General features: G+C 41.9%; 1 protein-coding gene and 1 long non-coding RNA gene across 2 annotated transcripts; both read left to right on the top strand.

Annotated features, from left to right (window-relative positions):
- Positions 1–819: 819 nt before the first annotated feature.
- Positions 820–20,057, top strand: EIF3B (eukaryotic translation initiation factor 3 subunit B). Its single transcript, XM_056334179.1, has 19 exons — positions 820–1,622; positions 6,679–6,871; positions 8,185–8,304; positions 8,395–8,452; positions 9,098–9,226; positions 10,270–10,427; positions 11,345–11,476; positions 11,572–11,638; positions 12,189–12,235; positions 13,046–13,256; positions 13,844–13,916; positions 14,156–14,278; positions 14,796–14,874; positions 15,720–15,858; positions 16,496–16,621; positions 17,094–17,171; positions 17,578–17,686; positions 18,225–18,342; positions 19,483–20,057. Exons 1-18 carry the CDS (start codon positions 1,160–1,162, stop codon positions 18,326–18,328), a joined length of 2,409 nt encoding a protein of 802 aa, XP_056190154.1. The 5' UTR covers positions 820–1,159; the 3' UTR covers positions 18,329–18,342; positions 19,483–20,057.
- LOC130147285 (uncharacterized) lies at positions 1,641–4,949 on the top strand. Its single transcript, XR_008821183.1, has 2 exons — positions 1,641–4,124; positions 4,643–4,949. It is a non-coding gene; the product is annotated as an uncharacterized LOC130147285 (long non-coding RNA).
- Positions 20,058–22,280: the final 2,223 nt, after the last annotated feature.

Raw genomic sequence — 22,280 nt, forward strand, 5'->3', positions numbered from 1 at the left:
AGCACTAGAGAGGGGGGACCCTCATCTGGTCCTTCTGCCTGTACCACTGCACCGAGATACCACCGTGTGGAGCCAGGCCCACCACGCCTTCGAAGGCTTCTCCTGCGAGCCGAAGCGTTGCGGCGGCAGCGTCAGGTAGCAAGCGTCATTTTTTACCTCACAAAAAATATTATTTAAAACCCACACAAGTCTTGTTGGGACTAATACAACGCTCAGAGACGACCTAGCACATCCCACCCCACAGCTGGCCAGAACGTGGCTGGCTATGAACCGGCAAGCCCCTGCCATCGCTTGAGACCCCCCAGGCCTCACTGCCCGTTCCCGACGATCAGCCCCAGCCCGCCACGCCACCCACTCTCGACGGACAGCGCCCACCCGCCATGCCGGCTAGGCCCCTCACGGGGCTGATGTGGCGGCTGCCGCTGGGCCGTACCATATGGCCCGCCGCCCGCGGGGGGGTGCCGCTGCCCCCCGTGCGCTCGCCGCGCCCGAGCACTAACGCGACGGTGTCAGCGCACCACCGCGCGCCTCCCCCTCTGCACGAGCTTGGTAGCGCCCGCGCGTGCACCGCCAGACTTCGGGCGAGCCCATGGTGGAATGTTTGTAGGGGGGCGGCGGGCAGGTTTTGCGTTGGTGTGCTGTCCTGTCACCTCCCGCCCAGCGCTGGACAAGGAAATACGCTGAGCGGCCGAAAACGCAGGAAGGCTTCGGTCTGCGGTAGCGCAGTTTAATGTCACGGCGCCTCCCGCCTTCCGGCTTCCGAAAAATGGTTCAGCCGAACTCCACCTCAGTAGACGGCAAGGAGGCACCATCTTGAACTCAACCACCACGAGGGACGAAACGGGGAGAGCTAGGGCTGCTGCGGGGTGAGAAGAAGCGGAAGCCGTCGCTGGCTGAGTGAGAAGTGGGCGGCGAAAGGGACGGCAGCCGCCTTTGAGCGGAGCTGGGAGAAGGCGGCGGTGGGCAGAAGCTGCGGCGGGACAGAGATTGTCCCCCCGCTACCGCCCGCCCCGCGGCAGTTGGTAGGCGCCGCCGCGCGGGGCCCGCTGGGCCTGGCGCACATGGCCCGGCGGTAGGAGCCTCCCTGCCCCTCCCCCGCTCCTTTCCCGTCGCGCTCGAGCTGGGAGCGCGCGGCCGGCCCGGGCCCGCACCCAGCCCCATGCAGGACACCGAGGAGAGCCCGGCGGCCGCCGCGCCGCCCGACGCCCAGGGGCCCGGGGAGGAGCCCGAGCAGACGGACGGGCCCCCGCCGCCAGCGGAGCCGCCGCAGCAGGAGCAGGAGGAGGAGGAGGGAGGACAGGGACAGGAAGGCGGCGAGTCTGAGGGGCCGCCGGGGCCCCCTGAGCCGCCCGCCGCCGAGCCCGAGCAGTCGTCGCCTCAGCCGCCCTCTCCTCAGCCGCCGTCCGGCCGCGAAAGCCCCGAGAAGGCGGAGGCCGAGCCGGCGGCCGGGGCCGAGCCCGATGCCGAGCCGCCGGCGGAGGCCAAGCCCGAGCCGCCGGCCGAGGCCGAGCCCGGCCCCGCGCAGGAGAACGGGGAGGCCGCGCCCGCCGCCCCGGCCGAGCCCGAGGACGAGATTTCCTTCAGCGACCCCGAGGACTTCGTGGACGACATCAGCGACGAAGGTGCGGGCAGGGCCGGCGGCGGGGAGCGTGCGGCGGCGCCTGGGCCCGGCCCGTCCGGCCGTGCGGGGAAGGGAGGGGCCGCGGGGGGGCGGGAGAGCGCCAGCGGGGTCCCGGGCCCTGCCCGCCGCCACGGAGCAACGGGGGGGCCGCGGCCGGTGCGGGACGAGGCGGCTGGTGCTGTGCCCGCGGCGGCGGAGCCGTCTTGCCGTCCCGGGAGGGCAGCGGGGCTGCGCTGGCCACGGTGCGCTGCCCGTAGTGCCTGGGCCCCGCACACGGCGCCTTCGTGGCCGCGGTTCTTAGACGAACCTTCCTCCGGGTGATCTGCACCGTGCGGCGCTGGCGGCCGTTACCGTTACACGGCCGGTATCGACCCGTGGGCTGTCCTCGGAAACTGCGATCGCCGACTTTGCTGTTTCCCGTTCGTCTCTGTTAGTGAAGCTCGGCTGTAGAAACACAAGTTTTAAATTGGAGAGCAGATGTTTACAAACTAGGTTTTCATTGTGGTGTTTTTTTCCCCCATGCATCGAGAGTCAAATCCATAGATAAAAGGGCTGAGAAGAGTTACTGCTTATGGAGATTTGACATGGGTACTTTGTGACAAGAAAATATGGAAAAAATATTTTTGGCAGTTGTAAATTCAGACTGGGGTTAAAAGTGTTGATATTGTCTGTCTTAAAATGGCTAAGCCATTGTGTAGCTGCACAGACAGTGAAGGGAATACCTGATTTTGGCGTACAGGAGTTAGAACTCTGGTGTTTTTCAGCTAAATCTTCATAGACTTACTCAGTTCTTGAATAGCAAAATTACTTCCTTTGCCAGTGTTTGTTCTAGCATATGTGCTGTTGTAGGGTCTGGTGTGTGTATCCTACATGTTGTAGGGCCTTACATTGCATGTATCAAAACTGGAAAAATGTTTCTTAGAGCGTGTGATTTGTCAGTCGGTTATTTCAAGTGGCAGTGGAATACAGGCGATACGTGTGCCTTCTAGTGTTCCACTCCTGTGTTTAGCTTAATAAAATGGCAGCAAAGTATTGAATTAAGGAAGTGTTTGCTGTTCTCAATTTAGTAGTCTGTATAGCTCTTTGAATTTGTATGTTTCTTAAAGAGACTTTGGCAAAACTATCTGTAAGTATGTAGTTGGATTCTTTTTGTCTAGCTAAATGTTTTCTTGGTACACTCTGTTGGCCTCTAGGATTATTATGTTCTAGTCTGTCTGTCTTCAGAAATTAGGCATGTTTTCCATCCTCACTTATTTTATTGTAAGGGATTAATTTGGTTAACTTCTTTGCTGTATTAATACAGTGTTAGTGGCTGAATTCCAGTGTTTTAAGTTTAGTCATTCTTGCTAGTCTGGCTTTCCATCTGTGTGTGTGACTTCTTGAGCTTCCTTATTCCTGTCCCTTTATCCTGATGGCTCTCCAAGGAGGACGATCCATCAACGTCACTGAGCCAGGGCTATTTTCAATGCTTATAATGTTACATCTTCAAAAACACCTTTGAGCTGGAACAGCTTAAGGGTTGGACTGTCTCAGATGCATTACTTCCAACTTTTTTTTTCTGGAATAGTGGTGGCATGGCAGAACAGCTGATCCAAGCTGAGGCAGGAGGCGGGATGTGTCGGATAACCATTTTGGTGCTGTGAAGCTTTAGTTGAGATAATGATAGTGGTCCTTAAAACACTGCCAGCTGAAGATAGCTGGGTACCCACCACACCCTGCTTTTCTTGTGGGTGGAATAAGAGCTGGCTAAACCAGCTTCTTACTCTTTGAAGATTCCTCTGTTCACAATTTCGAATTTAAGGTAGAGGAAGGGTACAGTGTAGGTATTTGTCTTTAATCTGTTACAGGTTTGATTCAATACAGCGTATTGTGTTCTTGCACATGAATTTGAATATGCATTCCTTGGTTTGTCTGTAGGCCTATGAAGTCTCTTTTGAGAAGTGGTTATGAAAAAATGTCTAATAGAATCTTAAAATTTACCCTCTTGTGGGTGTTTGTTTTCCTTGTAGACTTCTGTGGAAATGTCATTGTGGGACATGCTTTCATTTTATATTTAGGGAAAATCTAAGGTAACGGATTACAGGTTAAATAAGAAATTTATGTGTTATTTTACTGTAATGTCATTTTTAAATTCCTCCTTTTCAATCCTTACAATTTTTGTAGGCATAGCAGACACTTCACTGCACATGTCCTAAATCGTAGGCAAGTGATTACCTCTCCAGAACTTCAGTGTATTGTCAGCTACCTGGAGAATGGCTTGCTCCTGAAGGAATACCTTGAGATCCAGTATATACTAGGAAGTTAACTTGCAGCCCTTGTCCATGGCGTTCTCTTCTGGACCTTTTGAGTTAGCTTTGAACTTTGGAGCAAAAAGTTAAAGAAGGAGGGGAAGGCAGTATGAAATACCTTCTATAGTAACTTAAACCGCTTTTAGTCTGTGGTAGAAAATACTGGCTGTGGAATGATTGCCAATACCCACTGCTCTGCTTTTGGAAGAAGTCAGGTTTGTGCTGTGTTCTGTTTTATTTCTATTACTTTGCCTTCCCTTTTGTTTGAAATAGTGCTCTTAAAGTTGTCGTCATCTGTGATTGTGCTTATTGGGACTGGTGCCTCTATCTTCCTGTCAAATTTTTTGCACATCCTCAGTGACTTGTATGGTTTTGTGCTGTCAGAATATCTGTTGTTAACTTGGGGGTTTTTAATGAACTTTTCCTGTGCTTGACTTTGTCTTTTCCCAATTATCAGTCTGCTGCTCCCCACTAAGGGCTCTATTCTAACTTGTTTCTTAAACGTTCACTCCTAGGAAGTCTTCCTGTTCTTCGCTGATATTTGTGTCGTATGCTCTTCGCTGAATATTTGACTTCTTCTGAAGCATAAATGTTCTCATAGGCATTTTTTAATAGTTCCTACAAGGTAGTAAATAGTTGCTATAAAGGGGAGAAGTTTGTGGGTATATTTTTGCTATTTCTGGGCCTTTGTTTCTATTACACAAGTTAGCATCTTTTAACTTTTTATTTGTAGTTCCTACATGCACATGGAGAGCATCTTTTTGAGTAAAAAAACCCCTACGAACAGCAACGTTCTGTGAGTACTACATAATTTTGGTGGCGATAGCATCCATTTTTGCATAAAGTTTTGTGAAGTTATTGCCCCAAATCAGTGGAAAGCTTCACGTGTAGTAACCTGTTGAAGCTTAAAGTTACAGAAGGCCAAGGGGTTTTGGTAGTTTGAAATTCAAAGTAAGCATATTTCTTTACTGCTAGAGATCTTTCCAGTGCAAAATTCTGTAAAAATGTCTTCAAAATACCAATAAATCTTAACACCCTTTTTCATTTGTCCTCATATTCTAAATAATTTTACATGTGTTTAAGGTTTTTGGGGGTTTTCCTGGTCTGTGAATGCTATATATAGTTTGACTCACCAAATTTTATATTCTAATTCAAAAGTATAGTGACGTGCACTTATTTTCTGTCTAGTCTTGCATTTTATAGTGCTCTTCACATAAGCTTAAAACTTACTGCAGATAAGTATGTGTATTTTTCCTATTTATATGACATGTGTGAAACTGCCATTCATTTCAGCATGTTTGGCTTTTTGTGTTAGCAGAATATCTATTCTGGTCCATTTAAGTACACAGAATGTCAATAAACCAGAAATATTCTGCCACTTCTAGCTGCTACTTACTTAGAATACCATAATGCTATCATGTAAATAAGTTGCAGGGGTGTGACTGATTACACCATGAAATGATCAGTAATCTAGACAAGAATTAAAAGGGTATGTTTGAACAGGATAGCTAGGGACAGTGTGGGATTTTATCCTGGGGAGGTTTTAAAAATAACCTTAGGTTAAGGTTATTTGAGAGATTGTTTGGATATCCTTGTCTTTAGTGCTTCTGGTTCAATCCATTGAGGATCAAATCATTGATGTAATTTTTCTGACTGTCCTTGGATCTACAGGTTCTATGTAGTTAGGTAATTTGAGAAGTATCTAAATTACCGATGGGCTTGGTGGATAGAGAGTAATCTAATAGACTTTAATCTGTTCCTCAAGTTAGATGTGTCTAGGAGCCTACCATTAAAAATAATGCAGCGTTGTTGTTGAAGCTCTTAATTTTGTGCACAAATAGGTGTACTTTGTAACTTTTAACTGTTTTTATCCCAATATGGTACTACACAAGCCACAACTGCATCATTACGGTCCTTCTGAATGTTCTCCCTTCTGTGTATAGGAAACTTCAACGATGTTGTAAACAATCTCTTCCCAGTAGAAAGAAGCTTGAACCTGGCAGTGCAGGGACTGAACAAACCAACCCACCAGCAAGTACTCTCAAAATTTATAAAATTATTTAGGAAAGGGGCATTAGTATCGTTGTATCCAGGGTACGAAAAGGTGTGTGCTTCACTTGCTGCATGGTTAAATACGGCTTTAAGTGTCTTGTATTAGAGCTTCATTTTTGTGTTTAATTAAAGGTTTAGACGGAGTGTTGGGTTCTTAAACATAATTACAGTGATGCTAAGACATGCAGAGCTTCTAATAGGACAGACAGTTTTGAATTATGCTAAAACTCATGTAATTTGGGAGGGACGTACATGTTTGTGGTCTTTTTTTTTAATTGAAGTCAGCCAGTTGCAATTTCAGCAAGGCTTCGAGTCAGAGCTTGGGTAGTAAATCTTAGTTGTCTGCTCTGTCGTCATTGTAAGGACTTGGTGAGCCAGTTTCAATGCTGAAACAAGCTAATGGTGCGAGTGTTAACTTCCTCAATCTAAGGTATTTCATTAAGAAGGACGTCAGGAGTTAGCTCCTTGAAATTTGTCCAGACACTGCATAATCACTCCTCTTAGCAAGGAAGAACTGTTGGGAGTGTTGTGTATTCACTTCATTTGGTTCTCTGATAGAACATTGACTCGCTACCAAGTTTCTTAAACTATTCTTGAAATCTCCTGAAATTTGCAGTCTTCAAGTTCTCTTACTATCACTATTCTTTTGATCTTTCTGTCTTCCCCTTTAATGATGTAGACTTGTGCCTTAGTTTCTTGTATGCTTTTTCTTTGCAGAATTACTTGGTGATGTACTGAAAGATCAGCCGCAGGAAGCAGATGGAATTGACTCTGTAATCGTTGTGGATAACGTTCCCCAGGTTGGACCAGACCGACTTGAGAAACTGAAGAATGTCATCCACAAAATATTTTCCAAGTTTGGTAAAATTATCAATGAATTTTATCCGGAAGCAGATGGGAAAACAAAAGGGTAAGTAATGATAACTCCTATTGGAGATAGGATTGAAATACTGCTTTGATTAACTGTTGATTATTAGTGTCAATACTTTAAGTCTGTTTTTTTATGGTGACCTCAGTCATACTCATCACTTTCTTCTACTTTAGTCTCTACAATCCTGATGTCTAGTCTCAGTGACAAACAGAAGTTCCTGAGGGAGCTAAGACGCTTAATAGCTTGTTAAGCTACAGGGACAGAGGTATTAATTATGGAAACAGTTTAGCTGAGTTTGGAAGACAAATTTCTGTGCAGTACTGAATGAGATACTTTTGTTGATTTTCTGACATGGCTAATAGATAGGTTAAAGGTACATTTTAGTTAAAACCTTAGTAGCAGTGGTTGATCTGTTTATTGCAAAATGGACTGTCAATATTGTCTCTTGTTGCCAGTACTTACGCTTACATTAGTGACTCCAGCTTCCTTAAGTACAGTGAGCCCTTCCCAGGACCCTTTTCCCCATTGCCAACTTCTGATCTCTGTTCCTGGTTAATTGCAGCATCTGAATTTGAGAGAAAGCTAATCAGAAAAGATCAAGCCCAAAGGGAGAGGGCAAGGGAAGGAAAGTTTCAGGGAGAGAAACCGGGCAAAAATTAATCTGATAAATATGAGGTTTTACTGAGTCTTATTACTGTAGTTAAGAGTAGTGTATATTCCTGAGTTTGGGAGGATTCCATAGTTTAGAAAGCATAAAAAAAAGTGGGTTTTCTGGAGTGGTGGGATTCTTCATTCTGTAAGGTAAGCGTGAGAAGCATGAGAAAATTATTCTCTCTCTGTGTTGGTGCCTCTCTGAGACAGTGTCTGACAGTCGTCAGGATACTGGTAATTTTAAGTCTGCTGGGCTACCAGCTGGGTTGTGTTAGTGGCAAGAAGGGAGCTGAAGTACATTCAGTGTAATTGAAAAACAAGAGCGGTGCTTTGAGACACCTATAACTGCAGGATTTACAGTTTCTAAACATGATCTGTCATTCAGCTGGAAGGAGTTGCATGCTTAACCTGCCTATTGCTAGCTCTCTTTTTAGCCCATTTACAGAAAAGATACCAGTTTAATTCAGGTCAAGCCCATGCAGCTAAAAAGTGTGTGTGTACCTGTGGCCAAAATGGAGATAATTGCCTTTGACCTGTACTGGTTAGGGACAAGACAATAAATTATTTTGTAGATGCCCTGTACTGAGTTCTTTTTTTCATCCTCATTGTTTGTTTTTATTTCATTTATTTAATTTCTTACTTGTTTTGAGCCTGTTATGTAGTCAACGATGGCTTCCTACTTTCGTCTTCCTTCATTGTAGGTACATCTTTCTGGAGTACATGTCTCCATCTCATGCAGTGGATGCTGTGAAGAACGCAGATGGATACAAACTGGATAAACAGCACACTTTCAGAGTCAACCTTTTCACAGACTTCGATAAGTGAGTGCAGCTATCATGTGTGTCTGTAGATTCTGGGATTCTAATTAAGAGTGCCTGCATGGAGCGTAACCAATCAAATTACTCTTTCAGGTACATGACAATCAGTGATGAATGGGAAATCCCTGAGAAACAGCCATTTAAGGATTTGGTAAGGATTTTTTGGAAAAGTGGAAAGAATATTCAGCATGATATGGAATGATTACTTCATTGCTGGAGCGTTCATATGAAAACAGAAATTAACAGTGTTGTTCTAAGTAGCAGTAGTGACTGCATGTTCCTGTGCCTTCATCCTCGCTGTCATGAAATAATAGGAAGAACTTAGTGGTTCTGCTTAGTAGTTCTGCATAGGGTAAAACTCTAAGAGTAAATAATAATTTCCGCAAATCATTTAAAAATAGAATTTTGAAAGTATCTTCTATTTTCAAGTGTATGAGACAAACTTCTGTGTTTTTACCGGTAGCTTTGTGAAAAGTTCTGTGGAGGAAGAGATAGTTTTCAATAAAAAACAAACACCAAAAACCCCAAAATTATTTTAGGCAAGAAGTGTTAAACATCATCAAACCACCTTGAAAGTCCACTTTTTTATAATCTGTTCCCTTAGCCTCCAGTAACCAATAGTTTGAATTATTTAATTTCACTTTAAAAACTTGTTTGCAATGGTATGACTCCAAAGTTGCACGCTCTGTGTAAGACTGACTTCCATCTGCCAGGTAGATACTAACTTGGGAAACGGGTTAAACTCATGTCTTAGCCTTTGACTTGCTTATAATCTTTTTACTTCTGTTTTTCTTAGGGAAATCTCCGATACTGGTTGGAAGATCCTGATTGTAGGGATCAATACAGTGTGATCTTTGAGTCAGGAGACCGGACCTCCATTTTTTGGAATGATATCAAGGAACCTGTTCAAATTGAGGACAGAGCAGTGAGTGTCCTGGAAGTGCTGCACATTGCAGATACACTATCAGTCTCATTTCATGGCACTTCAGGTTTTTCTTCTTTTTTTTTTTTTTTAATATTTTTTCCCCATTGCTGAAATACTTTTTTCCTCCTTTTGAAAAGGAGTGGTGACATTACATCCTTTAGAATTAGACTTGGCTGCTTAGGTAAAGTAAATGCAGGGTTAACTTGTTTGTGGTGTTAGGGTGTTTTGATTGGGGTTTTTTTACTTTGTTTTTTTTACTGGTCCCTGATGCCTATTACTTCATCTGTACATTGTAGGTGATTCAGAAAGACCTGAAAATGCAAAGTTATGCGTTTGAGGAGTACTATTCATTAGAGCTTAACTGTGCTGCTTCTGATCACTTTATGCTTTTTTGCTGACTGCAGAGGCGCTAAAGAAGAATAGCTGGTTTGGTAACAGCATATAAAAGGGAGAGTTAGTGTGCCTGTCTGCTGCAGGCAGTTGACTTGCTGAGAACTGTTGATACCCAGAAGTATTTTCTTTAATAACCATTGTGCATTACAGTAGAAAGAATTTGTCTCGGGGGTGATGAGTAATTTTGCTCATCACCATGGTCACTGGCCCTAGTCTATATTGCTGAAACCTCTGTAACTTAGCTGAAGGTCAAGAGCTGTATTGTTATTAAGAAACTTGAAATACTTACCTTTACTTGTGAGAAAAGTATATTCTTACCAGGGCTGAAAGACAGCAAGGAAACCCAAGCCTGTTAGGTGGGTTTAATTGTTACCATGCAAAGGCTGTCACTGTAGAAATGTTTTTGGTGATCTCTAAGTTGAAAAGGTTTCAATGGACAGTTTTCAACCTGAAAAATACGTACTGTGCATTACATGCATGAAATTAAACTCCAGATCTAGTCCAAAGTATCATGAATTCTGAGATCTTCACTTAGTAAATGGATTTTCAAAATGTGGTGCTACAAGCCACACATGAATTCTTTCCCCTTTAGGAATCCAGCATGAAATTAAACGTTTGTCTGTACTTTCTTTTGTTTTTTTAAAATCCAGCGGTGGACAGAAACCTATGTACGCTGGTCCCCAAAGGGTACCTACTTGGCTACGTTCCACCAGAGAGGCATTGCACTTTGGGGTGGAGAGAAGTTCAAGCAGATTCAAAGGTTTAGTCACCAGGGAGTGCAGCTTATTGACTTCTCGCCCTGTGAAAGGTATGGAGTATGACATTGGTTTGGGCTAAGGGATCAAAAGCAGGAAGTGCATACATTCTGGCTGCTGTGCTTTCAAATCTCACGTGGTTGGGGTCTTTTGTTCTCCTTTGCCTTTAGAAGTACTGCTTTTCATGCATAAATCCTTCCTAGAATGAGTGAAACTCTGCCTAACTTTTCTTTGGCTTCAGGAAAGGTACTTAACATAATCTGGAATAATTGGTCTACAAAACAAAGCTGACCAGTTTCTTCAAAGATGTTATTATCCCAAGGAAGATGACCGTATTTTTTCCTTCTTAGTTGGATGGGTTGTCTATAGTGTTAGATTTCCAGTTCTCTGAAAAGTTTCAGTTGAGTAGCATTTTCCAAATCTGTAGTACTGAAATTAATTTCTTAAGATTCTTTAATGTTAAAGAGCTTTTTAGAGACAGCTAAAATAATTTCACAACTGAGATGCATTTTGTTTTGCTAGTTTTCAAGTAACTTACTTGGAAGCAGTTAGGTTTTATGTTTTATTGTATTAAAGACAGACTATTTATCTTTAAATGCAGAAGTCTAGCACACCTATAGTTCAGGTTAGCTAAGGTCAGTGGATTTATATTTGGTTCAAAACAAATGATGTTCTTGTGGCAAAACTATAGTAGGTAATGGTGTATTCATTAAGTTAATCTCTCGTTAACATCAATATGGGAAGACTTGCACATAAATCTGCAGTCTTTTCATCCAGAGGGATGCCAGGAAAATACTGTGTCTTGGAAGCTTTCTCCCACTTCGTCATATTTCTCTCCTGTCCAACAAATCCCATTAGAGAAACTGCTACGTGAAAGTGCATTGTATTTAAATATCAATTGGATGAAATTCTGCTTCTATTGACGTATTAGTTGAAGTTTCAGTAGTGAATTTGGTTATTTCTTTCGTAGGTATTTAGTGACCTTCAGCCCTTTGATGGACACACAGGATGACCCTCAGGCTATTATCATCTGGGATATTCTGACTGGGCAAAAGAAGCGAGGGTTCCACTGTGAAAACTCAGCTCACTGGCCTATTTTTAAGTAGGTTGAGAAACAGAAAGTAGTCGTCCCACACTTCATTTCGCGAAAAGGCATTTCCTATCTAATACTCCTATTTTGTCTTTTTATTTGCTTAGATGGAGTCATGATGGTAAATTCTTTGCTCGAATGACTTCAGATACCCTCAGCATCTATGAAACACCTGTAAGTTCTTGCTTTTTTTTGCATAACTTACTGCATTACATTAGTCTTTCCCGTCGTATCTATTTTAAAGGATATATTTTAATAATACACTCTGGAGCTGGGCTTAAAAAGGGAGAAATCCATTTGCCTCTTGTTCTTTCCTGGTTGAAAAACTTCAGCTGAGTCTGACAGTGGATTCCATACCACGCTTTTAGAAGGACAAGACAGCTCAATATACTGCTTAACCTTGATCCTATTGACTCTTTCATGTGATGTTTCCCAGCTCTCAGTAGTAGATGGTTGCCAGAGTACCCAAAACACACTATAAATTGAAGACTACTGTAGCCTGTTTTGCTTTTTCATTATAATTCAGGCTGCTGTACTCATTAATTCTGTACAGCAATTTTTGTTTGTAATTGTTGTATATGTATGTTCATAATAAAAAAATAGAGATACAGGATCTCTGAAAATTGTGCAGTTTCCTAGTTTGTGCTTTAATAAAAAGAGTAGAAGTTGCATGTGTAAATATAAGAATATTGCTAACTTAAAAATTCACACCTTTCTCTTTTAGTCTATGGGTTTGTTGGACAAAAAAAGCTTGAAAATCACTGGGATAAGGTGAGTCTATTCCTTTGTAAAGATAACAGCTCTCTTTAGCTGGAGTCTCTATGTCTGGGCTTTATTATGGTGAGAGGAACCTCTAGACTGTTGACTAGAGCAAATGGCCTCATGCCGAAGTGGTCAAGTTAGACAAACTGGCAAAAAGGAATGGAAACTTTGCCATTTATTGTCCACAGTTGACAGCTTGTATGCGTTGAAATTCTCTTTGTGGTACTACTTAATCTAGGGTCTAGCTCGAGAGTCCTGTTCCTTGTCTACAAAACCCAACTGGAATGCAGTTTGTTAGGGAATATCTCCCTAACAAGATTTGGATGCTGACTTAAACCAGCATGCTGTATACTGCCTGTTGGCAAGGAATGGGTTTGGTTTTGTGTGTGTCTGTGCAATAGGCAATGACTCCTGTGAGTTTTGTAGGTACATCTCTGTATAGCAAGAAGAAAATTTAAGTGTACCCAGGTGCAAGAAGATTGTCTCCAGTGTACTTTAAGGGGTTTTTTTCCTCACTGGTTTAATCAGCCTGTTTCCTAGATCTTTGGCAGTTACACTGGGTGTAACCTACTCTTTAGTGAAACAGAATGTTTTGAGAATGTTGGTCATATAGCAAATTTAAATAGCAGTATAAAAACATGTTTTGGCATGATAGGTGTAAGGTTATTAAATTGTCCTCAGTTGCTTGTCTGTATTTGTGTTTATTATTGAGGACTGATATTTGTCTGCAGCATTCAGATACAGTGATGAAAATTATTTCTGCTTGTAGTAGCTCTAACAAAAAATTAAAATTATGTGTTTTTAACTTTCTTCCTGTAGAGACTTCTCATGGTCTCCAGGTGGTAACATAATTGCTTTCTGGGTGCCTGAGGACAAAGACATTCCAGCAAGAGTAACTTTAATGCAGCTGCCTTCTAGACAAGAAATTCGTGTGCGAAATTTGTTCAATGTCGTAGATTGTAAACTCCACTGGCAGAAAAACGGGGACTACCTGTGTGTGAAGGTAGACAGGACTCCCAAAGGCACACAGGTATGTGGATTCTGATTATATTCATAAAAGTCGGTTCTAGCTCATGCTGACAGCTCATTTTCTTACAGTACTGTCTTTTAATATAGACAGTGTGAATTATACGATGTCAAAGCTATTTTTCATTTTTTTTCCATTTGAATTTGAGGCATGTGGAGAGCAAAATGTATGTAATGTTTGCATCCAAGATTTGCTTTGACTTCAGTGGCATCTTGGACTTGAGTGAGAGCTATATGCCTCACCTCTTTTTCTACTTGCTGTTAAGCAGCTATTGAAGAACCCATAGGCCATGCTGCACAGTGTGCCATATGTTTATCTGTCTTAATTAAATTGCATAGCAGTCTGAAAAGAAACAAATGCTTTTGTACAATTCTTCAGTTATTCTTCATCAGAACAGAAACATTTAGAATGTGTTCGGTAATGAGGCGTACTGTATTTATCTGCTCTCATTAAGGAAATAAATCTTGACTCTGTGTCTCATCCCGTGTCCTTGGCAGGCTAATTGTGTAGTTGTCCTTCTATGCCTAGTGATAAAATTATTTGCTCTACTGCTGCTGTGCTGGATAATGAGCTGATCTTGGCCTTTACAGGGAGTAGTGACCAACTTTGAAATTTTCCGAATGAGAGAGAAACAGGTGCCAGTGGATGTGGTGGAAATGAAAGGTAATGCCAAATATTTGTGTGGGTTTTAGGAATTCCTGTCAACATGTGACGTAATTGGGGAGTTAACCCTTTTTGATAGGAGCTAAAATACTCATGTTGCAGGGCATAGAAGTGAGAAATCATAACTTTTGTTGCTGTTCACGCTTATGACTAGTTTTGTTTTCTTTGGTAACTGCTTGAAATCAAAGCTTTGCATTGTCTTTTGGCAGAGTTTTGACCTCTTTGTTTTTTTGTTACAGAAAGTATCATAGCCTTTGCTTGGGAACCAAATGGAAGCAAGTTTGCTGTGTTGCATGGAGAAACTCCACGAATTTCAGTGTCCTTTTACCATGTTAAAAACAATGGGAAAATAGAACTTATAAGTGAGTGGCTGAAAAACAAGTGAAAAGTGCAGATGCTAAGCATTTTGCATGGCAGTAGATGCATTAAACTCAAAATTGTCCATGTTTGTGGTGGGTAGTGGGGCAGCAGGTGCTATGTCTGATGCTGTGTTCTAGAAATATAACTTTCTAATGACAGCTGAACTGTTTTCACCTTGAATCGATCCGGGGTCCGGGAATAAAAGACCTACAATCCAGAATAATTTTATAGCCTTGGGAAGCTCATGTGAGGCGATGGCACAGGCTTGGCTCACTTTAGATAAAATTAATTCCCAAGTTAGGTGTTGGGGTCTTCTGATCTCCTCTGCTTCTGCTAGCTTTGGATGTTCTGCTGCTACTGGGTTTTGTCTTCAGAAGTGTAGAGCTAAGGGCGGTTGTTATGACTTGCTTGCAGTTGAGAGTTAAGAAATGTCTTTTGAGGAGTGGAGTTGACTGCTTGTAAGGTAATTGGTGGCATCGGATTGAGATGTCTTTCTGAATGTGTCTTATTTCTTTCCAGAAACGTTTGACAAGCAGCAGGCAAATACGATATTCTGGAGTCCTCAAGGGCAATTTGTAGTGTTGGCTGGCCTCAGAAGGTGAGTATTGCACAAGTTCCTGAACACCACATTCATTTTAAGGAGGAAAAAAAACTAGAGTATCATCAGAAAGCATTTGGTATCTCGGTGAATGCTGCATTACTTTGTAGTCCTGATACAGCTTTGCAAAAGCAAAGGAAGAGAAGAGATGCAATTTCACAATGTAGCTTAGTCCTTTGTAACTTTAACTTGCTAGTTCTACCACATCAAATTAATGCATTTTTCAACAGAAAAGTGTGTATTTAGAAACACATTTCAGCTGGTTAAGTTAAATGTTGACTCTCAACTAATCCAGTTTGCACTGTGCATGTGGCGCTTACAATGCATTAGTTGGCATGGCCTTGTGCCTTCTTATGGGCAGTACCTTTTAATGACAAAGCTGTTTTGCAAAAATATTTTATCAGAAAGTTCCATGTTAGAGCAAGAGAAAATTATTAACTTCTTGAGTAGTATTTGCCTTTATCTGCTTTCAGAAAAGCTGCTGTTAGTCTTAGAAATCTAGGGGTTTTTCTTCAATCTTGTTTTCACTACTTTAACAATCACATGCTTAGACTTATTTAACTTTGGCTGTAACGTGCCTATAGTGTGGCTTCATTGTGACTTTAAGAACAGAAAGAAAAATGGGTTAAGTGTCGCTTTAAATAGAAGTGTCATTCTTACTTGGATTTTTGTTTTTACTCATCTCATTGCTGTCTAGCCACAGAGACTGATATGAGCCTGTCTCTTGGTTGCTGTGAAAATTTATCTTTGTAGCGAGGAGTTGTAAACATGCAGTTTGTGGAGTGCTTTTAAAAGAACAGGCTATGCTAGTGTGTAAAACAGTCTGTCTTGCTTGGTCTCTGCAGCATGAACGGTGCCTTAGCATTTGTTGATACATCTGACTGCACCATGATGAATATTGCTGAACACTATACAGCTTCAGATGTGGAATGGGATCCTACAGGCAGATACATTGTGACTTCTGTGTCCTGGTGGAGCCACAAGGTACTCATGCTTGCTTGCTTTTTTTTTTTTTCTCCTTTCGTTTTCACAGGTATTGGAAAGGGCTATTGATTAGGGAGGGAAGATGGACACCTGTCACTGATCATGTAACTTAAAACCTGCACCATAGTTTTATATGTTAATTTCTGAGTATCAGTATGTATTTGGGCCATTAGCCTCACTGGTTGTCCAGAATAACTTCTGGAAGGGTGGGTCATGAGTCTAAACCGAGTGTCCTTTTTCTGGATTTTCATTAAGTCTTTATTGGTTTGAAACTTGATCTCCTTGTGGTGAACAGCAGGGTTTATTGCATATGTTACTACTTTTGCATGGTTCCAGCCACCACACTGTAATCCTCTCCTGTACAAGTATAGAATCTGAGACTCTTAAGAATATGATAGAAGGTCTGGCTTAGTTTCAAACTATTTTGATCCTCCAGAAGGTAACTTCTTGCAAAGCTTCAGTGGAACTATGTCGCTGAGGAATTTGACTTGTGCAAGGAAGGCAATCACAGAAAGAGCATCCTGGTTCTGTTAACTGATGGTGCTGATTTTATAAAAATTACCCTTAAGACATGGAGTGAGGGCTGCAGTATTGAGTTATAGCTTACCTTGACTGAGACGGTATGCTACCCTTCCAGGTGGACAATGCATATTGGTTATGGACCTTCCAAGGCCGTTTGCTTCAGAAAAACAATAAAGACAGGTTCTGTCAGCTTCTCTGGAGGCCACGACCAGCTACCTTGCTCAGTGAGGATCAGATAAAGGTACTGTATTCCACTGACTTTGTCTGCTGACATTGATTTGGTGCCTAAGCATACTTGTTTTACTCTCTCTTCTTGAGGCTGAGGCTTGAACTGTTGGGAGTTCCTTTTGCCCTGAATTTGTGAAAAAACTTTCTGCTGTAGGGGACTTCACTTCTGGGAATGATTGTAAATATTAACTGTTCTTTAAGCTCAGAATAGAAATGGTTACCAGCTTTTCTTACAGTTACGGTACAGTGAAAAGGCATAAAGAATAACGAAATTGAATTTAGCTGTCCAGACTTCACTAGCTGCACGTGTACAGAAGCATTTACATGATCTGTAAGCCAGGCAGAATAGAATTACAGCGAAGGGCCTTGCCTGGAAGAGATGTAATGCATAGCCTGCTTAGGCCTACCAGGGAGTTCTTGCAGCATATGATTGTTGTGATTGCTGGTCTGATATCCTAGCTGAAATAAAATTCCCTGTTTTACAGCAAATCAAGAAGGACCTGAAGAAATACTCCAAGATATTTGAGCAGAAGGATCGCCTGAGCCAGTCCAAAGCTTCAAAGGCAAGACACTTTTATAATGTAGACGAAACTTTGGTAACCTGTCCTTAGTTATTTTGTAATGGTGATATGTAAGTTAAATTTCTTTTATAACAAACATCTGTGTTCATTTGAATCCCTATGGTTAGAGTTAGTTCCAATAGGTAGTTCAGACAGATACTACTAAACTGTCAGGTTACATGGTAATGAATCTGGAGAGGTGCCGGTATTAGCTCATTTGGCAAGATGTTTGGGTTCTTAGTGAGTTGCTGCATTAGCCAGTCTTTAAATTAAAAGAAAAAGGTAAGAACTTTTCTTATTTAGGTCGGTAGAAAGTATGTTCATGAAAAAAAAAATTGACTTGCTAACAAATGCATCACATGGATTTGATTTATTGGGGAGGTTTAACAAGGTGGTCTTACCTCCGTAGGAGCTAGTGGAAAGGAGACGTACAATGATGGAAGAGTTCAGGAAGTACCGCAAGATGGCACAAGAGCTGTACATGGAGCAGAGGAACGAGCGTTTAGAGCTTCGAGGAGGTAAGCCACAATGGTACTTGTAAAGACTTGCTGTTAACTGCTGCTTCTTTCCAAGTAAATACCCTATTCTGGGGATTCATCCACTTCTCTCCTTCCATTTCCTGCCAAAGCTAGTCCCTTGTTCTCTGAAGATTATTTATACTACTTATTCTGAATTGCAATAGGATTGATTTTTTTTTTTATTTTTTTTTTTTTAATGGGGAGAAAGCTCAAATATTGCTGGCTGCCACATTTTGATATCTCATGTTTTACCTCACCTCTTTATGCTTCAAGGCAAGCGTTAGCTTGACCTTGGGATAATACTGTGAAGAGATTTGAGCGTTGCATTCAATCAGAAAATCCACGGAAGCCGGGTGGTGGGAGACAGTAATGCCTTGGGTTTCATTTAGTGAAAGTCAGCACGTACTTGTTGGAATTTTAAAGCACCAAATGCTTCTTATTTCACTGCTGGTTTAAGGACTGTTTCTGCCAAGAGCATGAAGTCCTTCCATTGCTGCCTTGTTTGATGCATTCTGTATTCATGTTTTCTCTGTTCCAGGGGTAGACACAGATGAGCTGGACAGCAACGTTGATGACTGGGAGGAGGAGACTGTTGAATTTTTTATCAATGAAGAAATTATTACCCTTGCAGAACCAGAGTAATTAATAAAACCGTGGTAAGATAGCATACCTCTCAGTAGAAAGCAACTCCTCCTGTCAGCTGTTGCTATAGATTCAGTAATTTGCTTGAGAAAGTTAGGTCTGTCTGCGTGAGTGAATGTGGCGTTCTCAGAGTTGGTTTGTTTTGCCTGTGGCTAGAGGGGGCAAAAGCTTTTTTTAAAAGTCATCACAGAGGGTCAGATTTATGAGTTGTACTGAGCAGAATACTGTGTATGTCCTGTCTTGCCAGAGTGATGAAACCCACAACAGAGTCAGGGTCATCTTCCAAACACGGTGTATTGCAGACTCTGTAAGTTCTGTCAGTATGAGGAATCATAGCTACTATGAGAGAGAAATGTTGCTTCTTGGAAGAATTGCATGTTAGTGTAATACTGGACAGAGTTTAAATACTGTACTAAAGATTGTACAGCAAGTTGACTGTGCTGATAAACCTTTGAATAGATGTTTAAATATCCACTTGAACTTTGCTGCTCTTTTCTAGAAATGCTGGGTAGAATTCGGGTAGTAGCAGATTTTTGTGCACTGTCACTGCTTGTTGCTGACATCTGGTATTTAATCCAGTGCTTTTCCCAGTTCCTTTTTGTGAATTTGTGTTATATATTGGTATGTTGAAAAGAGAGGCCACTTTTGCCCCCTGTTGTAGGAAGTGTCCTTTAAGGAGTTTGACATTGTGGTATTGAGGAGGGAAAAGGTATTTTGATAGTGAAGGCACTCACATGGGACTTAAAACCTGGAATGGGTTCCTGGTCTGTCATGTTCAGGGCTTTGCTTTAAGAGGAAGGGGAGTATGGACGTATGCCTTTTGCAGCTGTAAGTCACCCTGCAGCTTTTTAGCCTCCATGTATCTAAGGAGTTCACGCAGAATGTGAGCAGTACGCCTCTTGGACCTGTAGCAAAATTAATAGTAGTGATACCTTTGCGTATGTTTGGATGTGGCTTATGTGTCCCATACATGTAAGATCCTTTTATGGAAGGAAGGGAGAGATAAAGCTCCCTAGTGTATGGATTGAAACATCAGTTTAATAGGCGAAACACGTGCTTGTGTAGGTTTTGAACAGCTAGCATATGTGGTGAGGCTGAGCTGTTTGTATAAAAGCACGGAATGTAACTCACATCCTTTTTTTCCTTTTCTGCAGCACCACCAGATCTTGTGCTGAAAAGAAGTTCGTTCATTTTCAGAAAGCCTACATCAACTTTGGAATTTTTAATCCATATTCTTGCACTCTGGAAGGGTGGATGCACCAGATTTTCTCCATTCTGACACATTGTAGTGCCTTTAAGTCTTGCTGCCTGTTGCAGTGAGATACTGGAAAGGCACTGCTTTTAAATTTTTATTCTTTTTTTTTTTTAGGGTTTGATTTTTTTTTTTTTCCTTTTTAAATCCACTACTACCAGTATTTACTTCCTGACTCCTGTGCAGTACTTACCAACTGGCGGCTTTTGACTATTGCCAGTGAGGTGAGGTTCCATCAGTGCACCTCTGTCTTACACGCACGATGTTTCTGTTTCAGGACTCTTTCTATGTCCCGAGTGCATGGACAGATGTTCATTTTGTTTGGGGAAAAGTCAACAGAACCATTTCTCGTATGATGTGTTTTAGTGTGCTGAAGCAGCACTACAGCGGGCTATATCCTCCTCCTTTCAGATTGTGAAAGGATGTCTCCCTCAAAGAGCTGAATATGGAAATAAAAGCAGACCTATACTAAAACCAGGTTGGCTACGCGTTGTTTGTAGGGAATCTTTCCCTGAATGATCAAAGTCAAACATAGCCACAGTAATAAGAGTGTTTGCTGTATTGGCTATATGGTTCTTTTGGATTTATTGTTTTTTAATCTCAGTTCCTCATGGCTCTTCTGGTTTAGTGTTGTGGTTGGTTTGGTTTTTACAGTGATGGTATGGCTCGTTACTCTGACAAGTTGGCCTGTTCACTATTGTGGAGTGACTAGAAAATGAGTGGATTTCTTAAACCATCTGCAAACTGATACTAGCCTCAGGAATTACTGATTAGTCTAAGTCTAATTAGTGAGCACTGCAAACTTTCAGAGAAGTGCTCTGTGTACACATGCCTTATGCTCCCTGTTACAGTACCTAGTTTCATTTCTAAAGCCCTCTGTTCAGAGGGAAAAGTGTACTTAAAGCTGGTGGAGCAGCTTCTCTGTGTTTGTATTTATGAGTAGAAATTCTTTTCTGGATATTGTCAGAGCAGTGAGAGATTGGCCTGCTGCTTACCCTTTGAGGGGCAGGGGAGAATGAGGGTGTTCCTGTCACCTCTCCTGGACGGGCCCATGCTAACGTGAGCCCTCTTGACTGGCTCTTTTTAAAACCTGAGCTCACTGCATAGCAGTGTGTGCCAGATCTGAAGTGGAAAGCCCAAAAAGGCAGCCCCACTCAGCTGGAGGCAGCCAAGGGACAGTAATGTTTTTAGCGCGCTTTTTCTTTTTTTTGTCCTTGGATGAACTTTCTGTGATAGCAAATGCACAGGCCCCTCAACTCCCATGTTCTCTTCACCAGGAAGACTTGTCAAAATGATAGTTCTGTAACAATGGCATTGACTTAGTTCCAGTAGTTCACTCTTAAACCAGTGAGTGGTTTGTTTCCACAAGTCTGTATTAGTTTCCACTTCTCTGCATTTGTTCATTCAAAATCAATATATACACATACATGGATAATTAAAGTTTTGCCCACAGTATTTACGAAGCTCATCTCTCAAATAAACTGGGGAAAAAAAAACCCTTACTTTCTAGTAAAACAGTGCAGAAGACTTCTAGCACGTCCAAGTTCCCCAATAATTACTTGAACTGCTATAGCAGGAGTCATTTTAATTACCTGTTAGTGGTGAGGAGCTGACTTCACCATTTTCTAAGCTGCAAATTGAGCGGAAAGGGTTGGGTTTTTTTCCATGTCTCCATGCAATGAAGTTTTAATAGGGTACTGTGTTTTATTCCTGGCCATTTTCAAAGTAAAGAAATTGAATACCAATGTTAAATGAATTGAGTTCATCAGTGAGCGGGGGCGGGGGGGGGGACAGACAACAACAACAAAAAAAAAAAACAAACCCCACACCCAGCCAAAACTGCTCCTGTAGGAGCTTTGGAAGCTGACAAGACGTCCTGACCAGCAGTTAAGACCTTTTCTCATCTCTAATGCTTGCATTTCTGACACTGCTCCCTTCAATTACTATGTCTTTTCTGTAGTGTTTTTTACTTCAAATGCTTTTTACAAATTACGTACTACTGAAGTTGTTTTATGGGTATGTATTGGGTAAGCTAGTCTGTTTGGCATTTCTCGGAATAACACTAGGGGTTGTACTAGAGAGGAAGGGTCTTGTTCTTGAATCCATGTTGGTGTGTAGCTTCGAGTGCTCTGTGCTGCTGGTTTTCAGCCTGTGGCCCTTGTTAGGGCTTCTGAAGGGTGGTCAGAACAAAACAGGTTTGTAGGTACTGTACAGAGAGACGTGTACAAGTCGGGGAAAAGGCTTCCGACGCGGTTGTACCTCCACTGAACGCCTTTAAGGGCCCAGAATTTGGATGGGAGGGGAGGGAGGGAAACAAACCTTAAGCATCAAGTAGGATAGTGTGTCTCATGGTGTTTGTTAAAGTATTGTCTTAGGTACTTTTCATAATCTTAAATAGCAAGGTTAACTGGAACAAGTCATGTAATCCTGGGCTAGTCTTCACTTTCACAGTATTTATTTTGAATTTGTAATAAATAAACATTCTCTTGACCTGTTAACCATCTACAGTCCTGAATGCAAACTTCATAGAGGAAGTTCTGTTCACTTGCTATACTGTTTTAATTTCTAAAATTCTAATATTTTTTAATAAAGCCTTACTGTAACTTTATGAGCTTTGACTCGTTTACTGCCAATAAATAATGAAGACAAAAGGTGATTTTGTCGTGGATTTTTTTGTTAATAGGTTGTTGCAATGAATGG

Source organism: Falco biarmicus, chromosome 4, assembly GCF_023638135.1.
Source record: "Falco biarmicus isolate bFalBia1 chromosome 4, bFalBia1.pri, whole genome shotgun sequence".
Classification (NCBI taxonomy): domain Eukaryota; kingdom Metazoa; phylum Chordata; class Aves; order Falconiformes; family Falconidae; genus Falco; species Falco biarmicus.

Bases quoted from the DNA above. Each gene is read 5' to 3' on its own strand.
- EIF3B (XM_056334179.1), top strand. From the start codon at position 1,160: ATGCAGGACACCGAGGAGAGCCCGGCGGCCGCCGCGCCGCCCGACGCC. The intron at 14,875-15,719 runs GTGAGTATTGCA...TGGTCTCTGCAG, and splicing joins GTGTTGGCTGGCCTCAGAAG to CATGAACGGTGCCTTAGCAT. The intron at 17,172-17,577 runs GCAAGACACTTT...TTACCTCCGTAG, and splicing joins GCCAGTCCAAAGCTTCAAAG to GAGCTAGTGGAAAGGAGACG.